We start from the raw sequence: 22,056 nt of genomic DNA, 5'->3' as shown, positions 1-22,056 counted from the left end.
CAAAAAAGGGCTTGAGAAAATTTGTGTTAATAAGTTTCTTTTAAACTGATATTCTTGTATGATTCATAAAATAAATACAGCTTTTATATAATATGGCTCCTTAACTACATCAAAAGATTTTTCATAGAACAAAAAAGAAAGCCGTATCATAGTATAGTATTATAGCAAAATTAATGCTTATACAGTTACATCAGTCTTCAGAAAAATGGTTTTTTTGTTTTATTTATGGGATAATGAAAAAGTTTGTTTCCAAATAAAATGTAAGACTTGACCTGTTCTCATACATTGCCCTTGCAAAATCAAACTCCTTTAGCTCTTAATAGTTTTCACTGTCCCAACCACAACAGGAGCTGTACTTCCCTCATAGGCAGTCAACAGGATTTTTATTGCTGATGACAACAAGCCATGATTCACTGGGGCTTTCAGAAACATTTTAGTGTGCAAAATGACTTGCCAAAGAAAACAAACAAATGTATTTTGCAGGGATAACGGATCAGCCTTGGTAAAAAATACCTCCATACTTACTGCTTTGTTCTGTGCATCTAGAGCTGCTGGTGCCACTTAATATTTTCCTTCTTATCTGGGCTTATCCTGTGTCTGCCAACATAACTAAATCCCCACCAAAAGAAAACACAGTACAAAACTGAATAAGCTCCTGGTCCATAATGTAAGTATTCTGCATCAAGAATTCATCTATATCAACTGAACAGATGTCAAGTCAGCATAATTTGTTTCTAACAAGGAGCTTAATGAGTTACAGCTCTACCCAAGTCTGCTTACCAGTAGATAAGTATTCCTAATTTGACTGCATGCTCAAATGAAGCTCCTCCTATGACTGAAACACTTTAAAAGCATCTTATCCAAGTGGATTCTGTAGAGCCTAGCTGCCCACATATGTACAGAGATACTTTTTCCCTTAAGTGGTAACGTTGATATGGTCTCTCTGCTTTGTTCAACCATCAGTTTTCTGAAAACCTGTTTACCTGGGTAAGTTTTGGTTACAAGCAAACACTGGAGACAGACACACTTTGCGACTGCATGAAGGCAACAGGCAAACAAGCTTCTCAATAGGATCACACCAGTGGTTGCACCTTCTGTGGTGCCTACCTGCCCAGCTGGGAAGGTCTTCCAAAATTCTGTTTATCTTTCTCCAAAATAAACTCATAATTTCTCACACTGTACTCATGGTTGTGGAGAGAACTGATTGCTTTCCTCATCATAATTACTCTTCTTTAAAGATAAGGTGAGTACAGCAGCAAAGAATTATAGAATAGTTTGGGTTGGAAGGGACTTAAAATGATTCAGCTCCAGCTCTATTGCGTCTTCAACAACACCAGCCTGCCCAGAGCCCCATCCAACCTAACTTTGAATACTTCCAGGGCTGGGGCATCCACCATGTCTCTGGGCAACCTGTGCCAGTGTTTCATCACCCTTATTGTAAACAAACTTCTTCCTTAAACTAATCTAAATCAATCCTCCTTGATTTTCAAATCATTATTCTTTGTCCTATTGCAGTGCTGCAAGTTCTTTTCAATCGTCTCTTTATTGCACTGAAGATACTCAGGAGCCTCCTTATATTATTTGCTTTACAAGCTCCTTATGGCTCCACTGCTCTTCTCTGTAGCATCTTTCAAAATGAGTAGATTTGGTGTCCTGATCTATATACAGTACTCCATATAGCAATAGATTCTGTCACAGCAGCTAATGCAATAGGGAAAAGATGTAAAAATGTAATGCAATATTCCTTTTGATCCCGGACGTGAATTTGCTTTGTTCTGCCTCATTGCACACAGAGAGAATCTCACTTCTGTCCCAGCAGAGTCCCCAAATCTTTCTATGCAAATGTGCCCCTTGGACAGCATATTTTATTGCATATTTCCACAGCCAGTGCACATGCACTTGGCTTTATGAAGTTTCATAGTTTACAGCCATTACTCACTGAACAACTGTTACACAGGCAAACACTTGAATTTACTCTGGAACATACTTCCCTTATATTACCAACTGATTACAGTAAAAGCTCTTCATTAATGACTATATGAAGTTATTTAAATTTCACAGGCTCACAAGATCTGGTCCACACTCCTCTGGTGACTGCTCCCTAATAAGGATGGCAATTACTGTCTAGGCAGAAATGGATATTCACATACACTTCCTTACACAAATTAATTGATGTTCTTTGGAAAACACAGGTCAGAAAGTGATTTCATCTCATGAGCAAAGCAATCAAATCAAACAGAACCCTGTGTTCTCTTCAGCAGTTATTTCCTTTTACAAGGAAGTATCTTACAAAGCCAAGGTTTGGCATTATGTCTTCCCAATCTCACTAGGATAAAAGCAAAGGGTTTGCTTAAATGCTAATGTATGTTAGTGTTCTATTGAAGATGTATAGACTAAAGCACACACTTAGAATATTTGGCTAAAACTTGTGAGAACTAAGCCACTCACATGATCTCAGTATTTTACTGGACTAGATCTACAGCTTCCCATGTAAGTAGCAAAGTGATCTACTTTATGTCTGTCCCACTAGAAGTCACAGAAGTTGTAGAAAAAGAACTTTGGTCAGTTCAGCCTTTGCTAAATCTAAAGCATAACAAATCTAGGAAAACAGTAAAAAAGCTGCATAGGCACAAATCCCATTTTTTGTAGGTCATGAACTACAAATCACATCTGGGTGTGAAAGCAACAACATTTCTATATTCTGCTCTGGGTTCATCAGTACTGATTTGGAGTGATCTTTCAAAGTGAATTACCCCTAGGACTTCAGTTCACAGTCATATCACAGTCTCTGGACACATATACTGATCACATGCATTCATCTCCTGCACTGCCACTGTAAAATATGTTCAGCCCCTCAAATCAGACCAGAGCTAGTCAAAATCAAGTCACTGAGTATGATCAACAGTGTGGATATCATACCCTCAAGAGACACAGTCTTTGTGCTACATTACCTATCACAAAAGACTCAGCCAAAGTACACTGTTAGAGATAGGATAATGAACTGGATGGCCTTTTCACACATTATGTTTTTATGATCCGCCAGTTCCTTGCCATATATATCTTATTTAAGGGCAATTAACAATAGAAGACCATTCTAAGTCTGTCTTGTTAAGATATTTTTTAATGAAGTAAATGGTAAGAGATAGAAATAGATTAACAATAAATAAATTAACATGAGTTGGGCAGCTTTGACTTAGGATGCAGACACTGCTCTCACTCACATGTATTGTAGGTTCACATTTTTCACAAATGCGTGACGGGACACGAATCTTAGGCCTGAATCCACCACAGTCCTAGGAAAATAAATAAAATTGTTAGAATGTTTCATTCAAAATATAATGGAAAGTGTAATGATAATAACTATTAAAATAAGGGTTTGGATGAAATCTCTACAAGGCTCAGCTGCAAGATTTACAACTTTGCTCAGTAACACATGAAGTTAGGCATACAGTTTGATAAGGTCTCTACATATAGAGACCTTCTTCTATATTTTCTATATTTCTTCTATAAAAGAAATACAGAAAAAATAGCTGATTAAAATGTATCCCATACTCACAGATTTTTAAGTCCGACATAAAATCCAACCTCATTGTCGTTGATACTTTCCAAATTTGGCTGGTTTGCGATGTAACTGTTGAAAAAGCAAAACAGAAAGATCTGTGTAAGTGGATCCTTCCATGACTCTGTTCAGAAATCATGCACTGATGTATGGAAGTCAGTTATGATTGCTGACCTACTGCAATTAGTACTAAGTCCTAATTAGGCCAGCTGCAGAGCAAAAATGCTCCTTAAAATCTTCCTCATTATTTAAATGGTACTTTGTGGGACAGGGGAGCAGCTCATTTTTGCACAGGGGAAATGAAGAAAGCAAGTCAACCTGGAGGCCAAATAACGCTGTATTACAATGTCACCATTCTCCAAGACACATGTCCTTACCTCAAGGGTTTAACAAAACAAAGGAGACAAGTTCAAAGGTAGTACTGGAGTTACCACCACTTACAATGAGAGACAATCATACTTCCCTAGTCTTTTCCCTCGGGTTGTTAACTTAATCACTTCTTACACTTATTTTTTTCCTCTCACACAAAGCAATTTCAGTTGTTTTTTACAGGGTGTGGCAATGGGAAAACTGAAAAAAGAGAGACTGTACTTCATAATGTTATACACACAAGCAGAAATTAAGAGAAGAGAAACTGCTGTATCAGACTTAAGTACTGAGTCCACTCACATATCCTTAATACCTGCCTAAAAGGGTGAGGGCACATAAGCCAGTCCTTTGTATTATGACCATGTGAGATCTATGAATACCCAGTGACATCCCACAGACAGGAAATCAAATTGTTCACAACAAATGTATCATTACTTCTTCTACAAGAAGAAAAAGATTCACGCTGCAAACCAAACAGTCAAGGAAGAAGAAATCAGTGGAAACTGCAATTTTTCTTATATGATAGGCAGAAAAGTATGCCTCATTTAAGGGATGCCTTGCTAAATGGTCCACACATTTCAAAATACAAGCCCAGTCCCAGAAAAACTTAAAGAGAGATTGACATGTGTTTTCACAAGCATCACAAACTAACTAAAGATGCAGGTTCTCCTAAAGTGAATGAATCTTTCTTTGTTAGAAGAAAACTTTTCTTTATTCTAGGCACTTTTCAGAACTTATTTAAAGGGAATTCTGGTGAATTAGTAAGAAGGTGGATTGCTCTTCCAAAAGCAACCCATGTACTTGACCTGGCTGTGTTTAGAGAAATTCACTGCATTTCTAAATCCCAACTGAAGCCTGAGAATCGCCTAAGTTGTGTTGGGCTCTCCTCCAAAGCTGCAGTCCTGACTTGGGCTATGCTCTTTCCATGCGTCAGGAAAAGTAAAAAGTTTCCTCTAATGGCATCCATTGTCCCTTGGGAAAAAGGAAGGGCAGTAAAAAGACAATACATGATGCTAAATGGAACACATTACTACAGCATCATATGACATTGACTGCTCTGCAAGACTTTTCAGAATAAAAATTACACAATATACCCATTAGAAGATGAGTCCTTTGTTTTTCATGATTCCTTCCCTGAACTTTTAAGACAGCCTGATTTAGTATCTCAATATTTACAAATCTATTTTTTTTCAGTTGGGTTTTTTGTGGGTTGGTAAGTTTATGTATTTTGCCAAGTAACATTAATGAAATAGTATACAAAAATCTATCAGTTCCTTCATCTAAGAGTCCTGCAAGTCAATGAACATACTTCCTCTAAACATGCCCTGAAGAACTCATTCTTGAGTTACGTATCATCCATCTTCTCTGTCACTTGGACCTCATAATGCGGAAAAAAAGTTATGCAAGATGCTTCAAAGATACCTTCCTCATCTTGTCCTCAGTTATCAACAACAGGAATTCTGTCAAATAAAGATAGGGAGATCACATAATTGAGGAAAATGGACAGGTAAACGCAAAGTGTAAAGAGATTCAATTTTTTTTTTAAAAAAGTAACAGAATAACCAGTTGCACTAGCTAAAAATTCAGCCATCAAAAAAAAAAAAAAAAAAAAAAAAAAAAAAAAAAAAAAAAAACACCAAACCTGACAAACACTGCCAAATTGCAGATCTATCAGTTAAACAAACATAGCACCCACCCAAACCCGACATTGCAATTTTAATCACACAAGCATTTAACCAGAATCACTCACTACAAGAAACTCCAGAATCTGACATAATTCACAGTGTTGCAGAAAAATGTTAGTGTATTACATCCTGTGTTAAGTCTCAGTGAAAAACAGTTCAGCTCTGCTGAAGCCAATGAAGCTTCACAATTTACATCAGACAAAAATTTTAGTAGGAGCACACAATCTGTATAAAAAGACTGGTATCAGTCCATCATGGAATAGACCAAACAGATTATATTTGGGAAGTAGTAGTATGAGTCTGTGGTATTTTCTTTCCTTCTCTTATTGCATGCCTTAGAGGAAACCCTCAGTGCGGGAGAGCAGGGCATTCTTTACTCTGAGCTGGTACTGCTTTCTCTAAGATGAATGATTTATAATTCCAGTTCCTATCTGAAAGAACCAAAAGAAACCATTGCTTTTCCACAACCATACTGGTTGGGACCCAGAAGAACTTTTGTCTTAGTGCAACTAATTCAATAACTGCTCTGCAATGCACTTGTAAAAACACTCTCAGTACAGAACACAACAGTAAAGTGAAGCTTACGCAGTTGGAAGTCCTTGAAAAAAGAGTGGACAGATGTAATTTACCAGAAGCAGGTCATGTCCTCTTACACTTCCTTACTCAACAAGTCTGTTTCAAGTTAAGCCTCTGCAGATATGACATAGCAGCGAGAAAGAAAAGAGTAGAATGATGTAGCTGTACTCTATAAGGGGAAGTTGCTCTTCTGTTTAATTTAGAGGGAGATCTGAAATAAAACCTCTCCCTAACTAAAGTCTATTTTTACCTTCTTCACAACTACTTTACCTTAATGTTACTCATCATCAAACATTAATACTCTAAAAGCTTTGACTTGCAGTGGGTAACACTGAGAAATGTAATTTGCCTGCCTGCCCTGCTCTTTACCTGAATATTTTTACTGTAGTACAAAAGAAAAACATACTGGTTCACGGCTAGCTGAAGTCACGTGAAGAGTTTGGAAGCTCCCACTGCACACCACAGCAGTCTTGCGCTGTCAGAACCTGGCTGGATAGCACCAGACAGACCACATGTATCAGATCACAAATACTGGCTGCTTCCTCTGAATCAAGCCCTTAGCTGCCTACAAAGCTTTTTGCTTGATTATACCATAGCAGTCTGCATCTCCTTCAATGAGTAATCAGTAACCAATAATTGGCTTCAGACTTTTAATTTAATATCACCATTGTAAACTACTGATTAATTCTAATAAAGGCATTCAGAATCACACATTGCAACCTCCAACAGCACGTCCATCTCGTCACACTTCAGCAGCTATTGAATAGTATCACACGCTCACGCTTCACCACTGCTACATTTTGGAAACAATAGTTTAAAATCCTAATCTGTAAGAGTCAGCTCCTCCAAGTAAATTTTCCTTTAAGAGCATGATCTTCACTTACGCTCATTACAAAAGTGAAAGGATGCAGATTATGTTTAACAGCAGTGAAGCAGTGAAGCAACTTTTAGAACATGGAAAAGCATGGAGAGAAAGTGGGTTCCGATCTTTAAAGCCATCTAGATTATTTTGTTCCTTTGTAATTTAAATAAGCGATTCCATGCCAACTTTCAAATATTTTCCTTTACCTGAATATAAAAGGCCAGCAGAAATATGCCTTCCTTACTTTATTTCCTCCTGCTTAATGCATATTAAGGTGTACTACTCCATCTGGAGCTATAAGGACATGCTGACAAAAAAAAAAAAAAAAAAAAAAAAAAAGGCAGCACATGCTGGTCTTAATAACATAGATGCAAGCAAATAACACTGTAGTGCAGCTCCAGAAGTATTTCCATAGCCAAAAATCTCCCTTTATAGGAAACACATTTTCTTAACACTCCAAAAAATAAATCAATTATATGTCTAGCTCTCGTTCATAAAGCTGAGGGGGGGAAAAAAGGATTTTAAAATTAAAAAACACTCATCAGTGAAATGTTTCTAAATTTTGGGGGAACTTTAGATTCCAAGTTGTTTCTCACTAAGTTTTTAGGGGACAAAAATAACACACTTCAGACATTGAACTGTCAGTAGATGAACTACCATTTAATGACAGGTCATGTATGTCCCTAGTCTAGAGTACTGTGAGAGCTATATGTTAACATGGAAAATTAAATATGGCAAACTTCCCTAGTGCCACATCTTCTTACAAACTCAAATTTTATACCAAGTTCATCAAAAGGTAGGCTAAAACTTAGAGGCCTTTTCAACAGCCATGGGCTGATTCATTGTTATGCATTAAGATCATGTAAAATTTGTAAACCTGATACAGTACTTGATGAAACCTGGCATACTCAACTTGGTTACATTTGTAGCCCCCCTATGAAACCAAGTTTAAAATGATGCTGAAGTGGTATAAACTCAGCTGGAAAATGAAGCACAAAGCTACAGAAGTGCGTATCAAGAATGCAGAGTTTCAGACAGATGTAGGCATCAATGCTATAATCTCTGCTCAATTAAGAAATCTTCCTGCAAATGACCAAGCTTCCTCTAGGAAGGAAACACCTAAGAAGCAATGAGTGTGATATAGACACCTAAATCCAGCAAGTATTCTACAGATATACAAGCTTACTCCAAATACTTTATTCTATTTTGCTTCCTCCATCTGGTACCATAAATGCAAGATTTAACCAGGATAACTTCAGGAAAGAGAACCTCTACTGCTAGAGGAGCATGCCATAACTCAGGAAAGATACACTGTGTCTAGACCATCCGTGGTGATTTTACCAAGCATTCAGAAATTTTACCAGTGCTTGACTCCTTCCTTGACTGCCCGGTGTCTCCTTACAGACTCTGAGCAAGCGCTGCAGTGTTCTGTTTGTTCTGTTTTAAACTTGAATCACCCTATATTTCACAAAGAGTGAAAAACTTGTTGCAACTATCACAGGTTCTCTAAGGGCTTTTTCCTCACATTTAGAGTATTTAGCCACAAGTCACAGAAGACTTCAGGGAACAGCTCTCCCCCTGCCAGTACTGCAGCTCTAGAGACAACATAATTAGCTCTGGGATCTTTTTTTACAGACACAGGCATGCCCATTTTTTCAGCAAATCCTGCATGACACACATCCCATACTCAGGTTACACATTCTTCAGGACAATCTGGAACTCAGCATCTCACAGGCAAGGTCAGAGATAAGTTAATTTCAACAATTCCCTGTTCTTGATGTAAGGCTGTGTCAACTGCCAGGAGGCAACAGGGTCCAGACATTCTGCTCCTCAACAGCATACTATTATCCAACTCGAAGCACATAGCTGCCATTGCAAATTGATTCTCCAAACCATCATCTTGAACAACTAGTGCTAACCCACTAGTTGAAGGCAGAAGAAAATGGGAATTCAGTGGAGATACCAATCTAGTTTTGGCACTGCAGGAGCAGATCCGTTCTCTTATGACTGCAACTGCCTGGAAAATGGGAAGTCCGTGGTTTTCCAGCCAACCTTAGTTCCCACTTTACAGCACGAAGGCAAAAGTAAAAATAAATGGATATGCCTGGAATGCAAAGTTTAAAGGAAGTTACTGTAAGGCAGGGAAAATTAAATGTAAGACCCTTGCTCTTATTCATGTTTCTGGTTCGGCTTCAAGGTGTTTGTTTTATTCTCTTCAGATAGCAGACTACCAAATCAAGCAAACTCTCAAGACATTTCATGCAGCTTTCAAGATTTAAGATTTATGCTCTTGAGGAGCTCCACCTTCAGAATTACTTTCCCCCAAATGCATGCAGAGCTTATATAAGTATTTTCTCCATTTAGAGGCCTGTAATCCCCTTTGTTTGTACACTTGATATTGCATCAAGACATTAATTTTTTTAATGTTTTTCCAGGAATACATGACAGCTAAAGAGTTGTTTTTCCTTAGCTAAGATATTTTGGAAATGTCGATATTCTTTTTTATTGTCAGACGGCCAAACAATGACCAATTTATTTTAAAAGATATATCTTAATGTCTGACCTTATACTTACCTTCAAAACACATTTTCATCCCCTGTGTATGAAATAATCTATGCAGATTGCTAGGAAGAGGCTTAAACTCCCATAAAGACCCTTTATAATATATATGCTAAGAATCACACAGTAAATTAACATACAAAAGGAGAGTAGTGAATGTGGCTTTCCATTATTTCTCAACAGAAAGCAGTCATAAGACTAATCTTTATAATTATTGTTGTTGATGATGTTATTATTTCCTTGCAAGGATGAAAGAGCATCTCAAAGGAATGAATAAATACAAATATACGTGACAGTTCTTTGTCCTGCAAAACCACCTAGTCTTCAAAAAGTAATAATGCAAATACATTCTTTTCAGCACTTGCATACGCCATCTCTATAGCTGTCACCAGCCTTGATGCAAATGAGAAGGGAAAAACAGCCATTCCACAGTAAGAGCACAGTAAGATTCCAGACAACCATCCCTTATATGCATCTTTTTAAGTCCTTCAGCGAATCAAAACATTAAGGCTTCTTGATTGCTGTCAAAACCTTGGAATTCTCTCCCTTTCAGGTGCCTGTACTCAGACAGTGGCTTTCTGGAAGAGGTATCTTAGGTAGCTGCACATCCTTCAGAATTAGATAGTACTCCTGACATAAATCAACATCCCCCACAACAGATTTTTTTTTCCATCTCTGAGCTCTGACATGTTCAGTATTCCTTGACTTTCACTCAATATAAGTAATTTCTTCTGAAACCTCCTTTGAAGTCAGTCTTCTCCCACATATACAATTCCCACTGTTTGACATTAATATTTGGCTTTAGTCAGTTTAAAATTACTGGCTATTAGAATATCAAATACTCCAATCAATCTGCTCTGGATCATTGGACCATCGAGACATATACCAGCACCTGCTACCCTTTTTACTCTCTTGTTCACTGCATGCAATGCACTTCATGTTAGGCACAAATCAAGAGGCAGTACTTCCAAATGGTGGAGTAAAGATGCAAAACTTAAAGCCATCTATCCAGCAAAATCCATCTATATCCTACTAACACATTAAATTTGCTGAACAATGTAACTCCTGACATCTCAAAAAGTATTCCCTTTCCATTAGCCAGCAAAAGGTTTCTTTCTTCTGTTTTTATTTAAGTCTTGCGTGACTACATATGGTCATAACCTCTACTCCTCTTCTGTGCAATTATTACATAGAGAACCCAAAAAGTAGATGTTTTTCCATTCTGCAAATAATGCCATCTGCTACCATGGTTCACAACTGGTTTTCTAGAATCCCTTCCGAGGCCTGTGAAACATCTTCTGTAGCCCTAATCACAGATGTGTGTCTTCTCCAAGACACTCTTATCTTTTAATGAAAAACATAAAGGAATAGAACTTCACATGTTACTGAAACATTCCAAAAGGGTTATGGGTTGTCCTTTCCATGTTTACCTCACTCTTTCTAGCACTGGAACAGGTTGCCACCTTCTGTTACGTACCAGTCTTACCACTTAAATTTAGCCAATGCTTTTTTCAGAGAGTGTTTCAGAGGTATTCTTCACCATTTCACATTTAGATACTCTTCACAGTTTCCTATTTCACTTTATCACATTTATTTACATTACAGTATAGTCCACATTTCATTGTAACTGGCCAATCTTTTGAATTCATAGCTTCTTCCATTAGCATTATTCCACTAGAGGAATCCTGTTCTTCATATACTATATAGTGTATAGAGTATAGACTATATAGTATATACTATATAATATAATATATATACTATATTATATTTTAAAATTTATATTTTATAGTTTCAAGTCTTAGATAATCTTCTCTACCATTTTACCTTCAAATTAAACTCCTACCCTGCATGTACCTCTTTCACAAGGTGACATTTTCAGCTAGTCTTCAACCTTCTTCACTACCTCTGAAAAGCTGCCTTCTCACCACCACTACTTTCAGCATTCTTCATCTACTTTTACAGCTTTTGTCCCTGCCACTCCTTATGAGTAGGGTAGTACTTCTCTCATCCTCCAGCCTATTTCTGCTTATGGTTCTCATGACTGCACCCTGTTGGGGGCTTACCCCAACATTGATGTGGTTTCAGGGTTGATTTTGACTGAAATCAAATCCAGTGTCTCTCTGAGCTCTGAGCTCTGGGCTGGGGTCCCAGACCCCCCTGCCCAGGTCCCTGACCCTCCAGGGCAACCAAAGGAATGCCCCGGACTCCAACAGCACCCCAGTACCAGACACACCTTTCAGCATTCCTCCATCCTACACCTCCTCTGCAGCAGTGCCCCTGGCCCAAGACATAGGTGGTGATAGTGAAGTGTTCACCTGCAAATATAAGATAGATTGGTATTTTGATGATACCTCCAACTGTTGGGACTCTCACCTCCTAAAAATTTTATTTTAGACACTCAATGTGAAAAGCAACACTGCTAGAAGTTAAACTGTTCATTAAAACTCATGAGAATATTTAGTAGTGCTCTAAAACAGGCAAATGTAACCAAATCATGCAACAGAAAGAACAACTGCCCTGTCTCAATGCAGACAGGAATGCCAAGAGGAGTTGGGAGAAATGTTCCGAGTAGGAAAGGAAGAGTCCTTCTTCCACCCACACCAATCTCTAAGGCAAGTGGTACCTGTTTCTGTGCCTGTGCTGCCTTGATATCCCCTAAATGACACAGGCTTCAGGCAACAAGACAGTCAAAGTACACAAACATGATCCAGGATTTGCAGTGATGTCTATAGCAGAAGTAGTATCCAGTATTAAAATTTTCTGCTTAGGTGCCTCAATGTCACATGGATTTGTGCCAATTCAAAATGTTTATAATGTTGCAATTTTGTTCTATCTATAAATAATGGCAAAAGCATCACCAGCCAATCAAGGAAAGGGATTGTTCCACTTAATTCTGCAGTTTTGGGCATCACAGTATAAGAACAATATTAAACTATTAGAGACCATCCAGAGGACAGCAACAAAGATGGTGAAGAGTCTTTAGGGGAAGCCATATGAGGAGCAGCTGAGGCCACTTGGTCTGTTCAGCCTGGAGGAGACTGAAGACAGACCCCGCTGTAGTTAAAACTTCCTTGTGAGGGGAATGGGAGGATCAGACACTGATCTCAGCTCTGTGGTGACAGTGACAGGACCTGAGGGAATGGCCTGAAGCTGTGTCAGGGGAGGTTTAGATTGGGTATTAGAAAAAGGTTTTTCCCTCCACCCAACAGAGGGTGGTTGGGCACTGGAGCAGCTCCTCAGAGAAGTCACAGCACCAGCCTGACAGAGTTCAAGAAGTGTTCAGACAATGCTCTCAGCACATGGTGGGACTCTTGCGGATGGTGCTGTGCAGTGCCGGGGGCTGGGTTTGATGATCCTTGAAGGTCCCTTCCAGTTCAGCTTATTCTGTGATTCTGTGATATTCTGAAACTTATTACCACTCTAAACTTAAAGCTCTTAAAACATATGCTTTTGCACATTACATAGTTTGACTTCCAGAGTCAACAAAACTGCTCCCAGCTCCCAGCTCAAGGGTACAATATATACGTTTACCAGGTGAAGATCACTGTGAAGATCACATTATACATAATGTGATCCAAAACCTATTTCTAAAACTTAGAAGAGGCAAGACTGGAGAGGAGGATAAGGAGATGACTATGCAATCGACTATTTACCCACCTAATGGTGGAGGGGAAAAGGAAAAAAAAAAAAAAAGAAAAAAAAAAAAAGAAAAAAAAAAAAAAAAAAGAGAGAGAGAGAGAGAGAGAGAGAGAGATCTTTTTATGAGGTTGAAGACCACAGATTTGGAGGAAATGCTGTGCATCCGGGGTACCAGATTCAATTTCTTCCTCTCCCTAAGGAAATATCATTCCAGTCTCTCAGAGGTATGATACGATATTTACAAAGCCATCTGAAAGAGAGCAATCTGCACCTTACCTGTTTGTGTTGTTTTCATTTTTGCTGTAATTGAACAGTCAGTGAAGCAGGAGCAGGACCCAGCTGTCTCACTACACAAATAAACACCACAGCTCCTTAGCCAAACAGACTGTCTTGCTCTCTGACCCAAAAGCACATTTGAATATTCTATGCCAAGGAAGGCAACTCAGACAGGAAGAACCAAGGCAAGCCCACATCTGTACACCATACAGGACCAGCAGTTAAGATGCTGACATGCAAGACCTTGGTTCAGACCAGTGCTCTGCTTCTAGGAGAGCAGCTGTTCGCATGCATGCTGAAATGGTTCACCTAGGACTACAAAATCAGTTTACTCCACAGTATGACCCAGGTTGCTAAAAGGAAGGTCCTGCTTTTGCCCCTCACCCCAGTGAACTAGGTCCCCAGCACTTTCTTAATAGTCAGTGGAGATGGAATTGGATGACAGCATGGGATAATTTGCAGTGTGAACCTAATTTAGCCTCCTGAATCACTTTCTAGAAGAAGAACATTCTCCATTGTGGAAAGCTAAGTTAAGTGCATTCGCTACACAGTTAGAAGGGAGTTGCCAGATTTTAAATGCTGAAACTTGAGAAAGTCCCAGACATGATTAGTAGGTCCAGGGCATGACACTCAGAGCACACGATGTGGAAAGGTCTCCCAGCCCATGCCCAGTAAGTCTGACATGCCCAGTATGTGCACATGATTTATTCACATATGCCTGCCGTGCCGTCTGGCATTCAGAAAACCAGACAGTTGTTGCAAAAGAATGGGAAGTCACACCCTGTGCACTCTTCACATGCATCTTATTGTGCAATGTGGGGTAGCCATGCTCCGCAAGATACCTGCTGAACACAGCCTTACTTAGTTTTACAGGCATGGTTAGGAAATTAAAAAGGTAAAACTAATTTCATTTACATCTAAAACTGGAAGATTTCTTTTGGCTCACCTGTCAAAACAAGAGGAAAAATAGATAACTTTCCCAGCCTCAACCACAGCTCTGTGGACAGATCCTTCCATAAGGAGCCCAGAAGTGTTGCCACTTCACTGATGTCTGTTTCGGCAATAGATTACTTAACTTTGATTAATGCATTGCCTTTACTTTATCTCTACATTAGACAACTGTATACAATGAACTATATATCTTCTTTGAATCCATAGCAGAAGCTGCAATGTTTTTCTGCACAAGGAGGTTCACTCCAAAGCAAAATTATCTAAAATATTGTAAAAGGCTCCTTCCTGAAATACTAATCTTAGCTTCCACTTATTTCAATGTATTTAGTCTTCATAGAGAATGAGAACATGAAAGACAAAAAAACATGCAAGTCAAAAACACATCAGGTAATCAAGCAACAAGCCCCATCTCTTCCAAACTTAAAAATGGCATGAAAATGCCTGAATCAAGGATCCTTTCACCCTTCACATACATACTCTAAACTATGCTGGTGAAACACTAACTCCATTCATTTTTATCACTGACTTTACATAGGCCAGAATCCCAGCCTCAGCTTCCTCATGAAAAAAAATCATCTAACTACCTTGCAAGAGCAAGCCTAGTTTGCTTTAGCAAAGTAAAGTTCAAGTTACACCACTCAAAGATTACAATCTTTTAAAATGCCTCTGAAAATACCTTGGACAACTTTGGCCTGCTTCCTTCCATTTTATCTTACTTCTGAAAAAAAAAAAAAAAAAAAAACCAACAAAAAAACCTCATTATTTCAGGTTTTGTCTAGGAAAAAAAGAATATTACCTGGAACCTCATCTCCAAGAATTTATCCTAACAATGAAAACACAACACAGAAACATTTATGCTTGAATTGGTATTAAAAATATTTAAGTTTCAGCCACAGCCTCTGTCAATGATCAACAATCAATGCAGGTAGTTTTCTTACAATAAAGTAATAAAAAGTAAAAGCAGATTTTCCAAGGTGTAGCTCCTTTCCAGTACGTCCACTGCAATTGTGCCATGTGATTATGAGATGATTGTGGAGTTCAGCACTTTGCATGGAGGAAACAGGGCAGCAAGTGAGATTGAAATCTAGGATTTTAGGAGAGATAACTTTAGCCCTTCAAGGATCTTCTTGGAAGAATCCCATGGGAACAGTCCCTGCAGAGAAGAGGGGTCCAAGAGAGCTGGTCTATAAGTATTCAAGCATTACCTCCTCCAGGCTCAAGAACACTGCATCCTGAAAAGTAAGAAACAGAGCAAAGAGGGCAAGACAGCTGCACGGATGAGCAAAAAGCTCCCGTCAAAAGTGAAGTACAAGCAGGAGATACAAAGGAATTGAAAGCAGCAACACATAACTTGGAACAAATAAAAAGATGCTGTCCTGATGGGATGTGTTCACAGGTGCTGAGGGAGCTGGGAAACACCACAGCTGGGCTGCCTGCAGTTGTCTTGGAACAGTCATGTGATCAGGAGAGGTGTCCTAGAAGTAGAAGAAAATAAATGTCACCCCAGTCTTCAAAATGGGCAAGAAGGAGGACCTAGAGAACTACTGGCCAGCCAGCCCCACTTTGATGCCTGGAAAGATGATGGAGTGCTTCATTCTGGAGGCTGTCTTTATCCACATGAATGCCAAGAAGGTGATCAGAATTGGATTCGGCAAAGGGGAATCACACTTGACCAACCTGATTGCCTTCCATGATGGGACAACGACCTGGATGGACAACGGGAAAGCAGTGGCTATTTTCTACTTCGACTTCAGCAACGCTTTACAGCCTGTCTCACATGATATCCTCATAAGCAAGTTCAGGAAGCACAAACTAAACAAGTGGACAGTGAGCTGGATTGATAACTGGCTGAATGGATGATCCCAAATAGCTGCCATAAGTGGCACAAGGTCCAGTTGGAGGCTCATCACAAGAGGTGGCCCCCCCAAAGGTCAACACCGGGCCCAATGTTGTTTAATTTGTTCAGCAGTGCTTTGGACAGAGACAGATGCCTCCTCAGCAGGTCACTGATAACACAAGGCTGGGAGCAGTGGCCAGTACACCAGACAGCAGCACTGACAAGCTGGAGATATCAGCAGAGAAGATCTGCCTGAAATTCAACAAGGGCAAATGCAGGGTCCTGCACTGAAGAAGAATAACCCCAAGCACCAGCACAGGCTGGGGCTGACCTGCTGGGAAGCAGCTCTGTGGAGAAGGACCTTGGGGTCCTGGTGGACAACAAGCTGTCCATGAGCTAGAAGTGTGCCCTGGTGGCCAAGGCCAATGGTGTCCTGGGCTGCATCAGGAAGAACACTGCCAGCAGGACAAGCGGGGTGATCCTGTCCTTCTGAGCCCAGGAGAGGCACATCTGGAATGCTGTGTCCAGCTCTGGGCTCCTCAGGACATGAGAGACATGGAACTCCTGGGAGAGACCAGCAGAGGGCTATGAAGATGATTAAGGGACTGAAGCGTCCTATACACAAAAAGGTGGAGGAAGCTGGGCCTGTTCAGCCTTGAGAAGAGATCACTTAGAGGGGATTCTGATGTACAAAAGTATCTGAAAGAATTATGTCAATAGGACAGAACAAAGCTCTCCTTGGTGGTGCTGAGCAATGGAACAAAGGCAATGGGCAGAAACTGATGCACAGCAAGTTCCACCTGAACATGAGGAAGAACTTCTTTACTGTGCAGGAGACCAGGCACAGAACTGATTGCTGGGAGAGGTTGTGGAGTCTTCCTCACTGAAGACAGTCAAGAACCATCTGGATAAAATGCTGTGCCCTTCTTGAGCAGGGAAGTTGAACCAGATGATCCTACCAGTGATCCCTTTCAACCTGACCCCTTCTGTGACCCTGTGATACTATAATATTACATTTAATAGTAGCTACATAAAAACACAGAATCTCCATATGTGCATTTCAGGGCAGGCAGTAGTTTGGTTTGCCTTTTGCAGTTTCTGAAAATAGACATTCACAATCAACCAGGAATTAAGATGCATCCCAATTATATATGTTCATATATAATTTAACAGCAGTGATGTACCACATACATCTGGATGAAGAGATCTTGACAAACATAACTGCATCCTGTATAAAAGCATATTCACAACCCAGGGAGTAGAAAGTTTCAAACCTCTATGGATTTATCTCTCCATTTGAAATGCATGTAAATTAGTGAATTTACACAATCTGCTTTGCTTTTTAAAGGACAGTTTTTAAAGAGTAATCTTACAGAGGTAAGAAGCTAAATATACATCTGACATCAACAACACACAGAAGGAGTTTTAGAGTTCTTTGCTCCATTATCTGCTACTTCTCCTGCTCAGGCAAGGACATCTGGATGAACACCTTAAGGGCCGTATTCTTAGACATTTGTGTAGTGACAGATGACAAATATTGGAGAAAGAGAACTGTAGTCCAAAAAAAAAAAAAAAAAACCCAACCAAAACCAAACAAAACACACACACACAAAAAAAAAAACCCCACCAGCAAAAAGAGAGAAATGGGGGATCCCTCTTTACTTTAAAATGAAAATCAAAATGGAGAAATCAGGCCCATGTTTAGTTACATAAATTTTTTTGCTCTACAGTGATTAGGGATCAGAATATTGCTAAGCTACTTTCTCTGTTACACTTGTCAGCATAAAAATAATTGAGAAAAAATAGAACCTGAGAAATCTGGAAAATGCCATCCTAAAGATATCACAGGCTGCACTGCCAAGCCCTATTTTCTCATTAGTATGGAAAAAAATTGAAGTTTCTTGAAAAAATGTGTTCAAGACCAAATCTTTCATTTCAGTACAAACACCCCAAACCTCTCTCAAAACTCGAGTGACCAAAGATATTAAGGGAGAGACAGCGTTCCAGCCACCCTGCCCAATACTGACTGCCTCCTGAAGGATACGCCCTTTTCCAGCCTCATAAGCTGTTTTGTCTCTGCCTGATAGAGACGGTCTCAGTGGAAACCCTCAGGTGGCCCATCAGTCCTCACAAACCAGAAGGGCAACATCTAGAACAAGACATACAAAAGGCTCCCTGGGAGCAAAAAAAGAGAACATGTACAAAATTCAATGTTTTGTGATCCTGGAGTATTTTTAGAGCCTAGAAATTACAAAACTGATTTTCACAGTGCTTACTTTTAACTCAACCAATTACCCAGATCTTTAAAAGAAATAATAATAATAAAAATATTCCTAAAATTCCTAATATTCCTAAAATAAATTCCTAAAGGAAGCTATTACATCACCACTATCCAAAACATCTTTAATAATTTGTAGCCCGGTGCTTCACGTTTTACAATATTATCCAAGTCACCAGAAATAACTTCTCAATCCAGCCAAGTGATGCAACGATGCAGAGCAAGAAGTTGCTTTGAGGAGGAAGGGTATAGAGACTCAGGAGCCCTGCAGACTCCTTGTTTTACATGACATTAAACCTACAACAGTCTCAAAATCTAGAATAAAAAAGACTCAAAATACCAACAGCTCTGAGCTTCAATGAATTTAATCAATGCCTTTTTTTAGCACAAGCTCACATGACTTGTTAAATAATTTACTCTATAAATTACTTATCCTGTCTTACTTATTAACAATTCTAGAGTGCTTTATATAACTGCATTAGAAATTTATTTTGTGGTTTTGAAATGTACGCAATACACAATCACCTCTCTTTTAATAGGCAAGCGTTTGAAAGTCACCTACTATTTTGTTGGCAAGAAGTTCTTCCTGAAAATAGCCAATTAATTTCGAACCTCATTTACCTGAATAGTCATAAGTAAACATCTTAATGACTTGATGGCAGAACGAAGCTAGGCCAGGAATGTACTGCAAGATACTTTCAAATCAAAGTCTTTGAAAAGTCATGTACACTGAGATACAACAGCAATACATCTTCTTTAATAAGAAAATATTACACTTGTCCTTTGCCAAGAAGTCCTGATCACTACAAAAATTTCTCACTTACTATCTTAGTAGTATTTTTGTAAGAGTGATCTTGGCGAGGTCTACTTAATTGCCATTGCGTCTACAATGCATGGATTTGATAAAGCCAATAAAGTAATTTTGCTTTTGTCACTCTTGGTCCTTGGCTTTTAATGTATCAATGACTGATACCATTTATTCTAATGCAGGATCTCACTCTGGAGTTCAATTTAACTCCAATAATACCAAAGTGACCAAGCAATTATTACAATTACAATCTCTTATCATAAGCACCGGCACTTGCCTTCCAGATAAAGACCAGCCCACATCATCATGTTAACCAACTGGGCAAATCCAAAATCTTATTTATCATAGCAGAAAACTATGCAAAAACAGCCAGGAAGGAGAAGAGTGAGAGAGATGACTAAGAAAGCACCAGGCATAAATACTCTTCTGCCCTCCCACACCAAGTTTCAGCAGCTGGCCTTCATAGGGCTGATGCAGAAGTACCCCCTCCAATAGATTTGGATGCTGGATCCGGGCAGGAATCAAGAAATAGTTGGACTGGGACAAGACTGCTTATAAACTCTAAAGCACAATCCACCTATGGACCAAAACAGAGGTGAATCACCTGGGTGTTAAGTGGTGGAGGCTGCCAGATATGTGGTACTTCATCTCTATTTTTCCTGCTCCACCATCCCATCCTTTTCTGTCTCTTAAAGCCAAGTGGAAAACCCTGGCTGCCCACTCACATCCAGCCACGCAGTGCCATCCACCTGGCCCATAGCCAATCCTCTGCACCACCATCGGCTTCACATACACACCCTGACCATGCAGTTATCTCAGCGCTCCCAATGCCTGTGGCTGGGGTAAGGAACTGAACTCAGGACCCATGCCCCAGGTGGCTGTGGATGTTTTGCCTAGGACTGTAGGATCCACTTCTGTCAAGACCAGGACATAACCAACAAGTGAAGGACCGATTTCAGCAGATACTCAGGAAATACATGCAAATAAATTCTTCAAATTAATTGTCTTATACTTTTCACATGTTATTTATACCACGAGTAATTCCACCAGAGACCAGGAATGTATCTGCAGAGCACATAAAAGAAGAACCAGGCCTGAAGTTACACAAGTGAAATGCAACACTCCAGTCTCTTAAACCTGTTTTTTAGCTAGAATTAAGCAAGATCTGTGGTGTTAAAAACAGTTTGATAATCTGCACCTACTGTATTAGAACTGCTTCTGTACGTACTTAGCGTTTACCGAGCTCACACAATGAAATAACATGACAGCTACTGCAGTTCAATTTTTTAAATTAGTCTATAAACTAATTAAAGGGTCTCTGCGTTTTATGTTAAAAGCACGCATGTAAAGACCACCTTAAATATGTGCAACACCATCTCTTGAGAAATCCATGACTCAAAATTATTTTTAGATCACAAAACACAACAATGTGCAATGTCACAGAATGATACAGTAAAAACCAAAAAGAACTCTAAAGACAATGATGCTCAAAAAACCCAGAAAAAATAAAGCCAAAGCTATCAATGCAAAATGACTAGACATGTTTTAAATTGATCATGGAAGAAAACATGTTTACAATATATGTTTTCTGTTCTGGCCTTTCAAACCAGAAATTAAATTCCAGAGGAAAATTGCTCTGTTACTTCTAAACAGAATGCACCGGATAAAAAGGCTTCCAAAGCCTATAAAAATAGTCACAGATACATAGCTCAAAATAATTTTTTTTTTCTATTTAAGCAATCTACAGAAAATTACTAAAACATCTGAATCAATAGCAGTTATAACTCAGAAAGATCATTTCTTTAACACAGGTCCTAAAAAAATCTCAGAAAGGTAGGCCATACATGAGTAGTAGAAATCAATGCCTCCAGCTTTTCCCCCAAGCACATGCAGGGAAATGCAGCAAATTGACTTCAACAAACTAGAGGAATGTAGCCCAAAGGCTAGAATTTAATCTAAACTCACACCGTATTTCACACTACTTTAATTTCTTCTAAAAGACACTGAAAAACAGAAGAAGGATGGAGAATACAAATAGTGAGAAATCTGTATAGATTTGCGGCAAATATGGTGGTATCTTTTACATTAAACGCCACGGAAAGCAATTCAAAAACAGGGGTAGGGAAATACGAACAAAACAGCTTGAGAAGGTTTTTTTCCCCTAGATCTATATCTACACATCCAGCATCAAAATTTTTTAGCTATGCAAGAGGTTTTCTTAGGTGAAGTACATGAATACCATGATGCTCTGAACTGCGAAACTATGCAGGATTTAACATGAAAAGCTACAGAACTGCCTCACCGAAGATGTCTTTGAGGCCAGTGGGGATGGAAGCGCCACATGGGAATGAGAGGAAAATAACTTTTTTATTAGGGTTCTCTAATTCCATCCCAGTTGCTGACAAGCAGCACTATGTTCATTTCTCTGCAGGTTTTGTATTTTTTCTCAGCCTCCTGCACTGAGAAGGTCAAAGCAGGTTCGCGTTCCTATGGTTAGGGCATGAAACACAGTTTACTGTCACTTTCTGCCGCCTCTCTTACTTTTTGTTTGTTTGTTTTTTTGTTTGTTGGGGGTTTTTTTTTGTGTGTGTGTGGTTGGTTTTTTGGTTCCCTACCCCCCCCCCCTCCCGAAAATAGAACAGGAGAAAACTGGGGAG

At 39.3% G+C, this 22,056-nt stretch overlaps 1 protein-coding gene across 6 annotated transcripts in view; it reads right to left on the bottom strand.

The window, feature by feature from the left end:
* NTRK2 (neurotrophic receptor tyrosine kinase 2) overlaps positions 1-22,056 on the bottom strand; it is a 200,087-nt gene that overhangs the window by 177,205 nt on the left and 826 nt on the right. For all 6 annotated transcript variants that reach the window (XM_040089248.2, XM_040089246.1, XM_040089252.2 and 3 more), the window contains exons 2-3: positions 3,557-3,631; positions 3,222-3,293 (exon numbers count right to left, since the gene is read on the bottom strand). In XM_040089248.2, the coding sequence (XP_039945182.1) occupies positions 3,222-3,293; positions 3,557-3,631 (147 nt within the window). The remainder of the gene's footprint in view (positions 1-3,221; positions 3,294-3,556; positions 3,632-22,056) is intronic.

This window comes from Hirundo rustica, chromosome Z, assembly GCF_015227805.2.
Source record: "Hirundo rustica isolate bHirRus1 chromosome Z, bHirRus1.pri.v3, whole genome shotgun sequence".
In the NCBI taxonomy this organism is placed as follows: Eukaryota; Metazoa; Chordata; class Aves; order Passeriformes; family Hirundinidae; genus Hirundo; species Hirundo rustica.
Note: the sequence above shows the minus strand (reverse complement) of the source record. Positions and strands in the feature narration are given on the sequence as shown.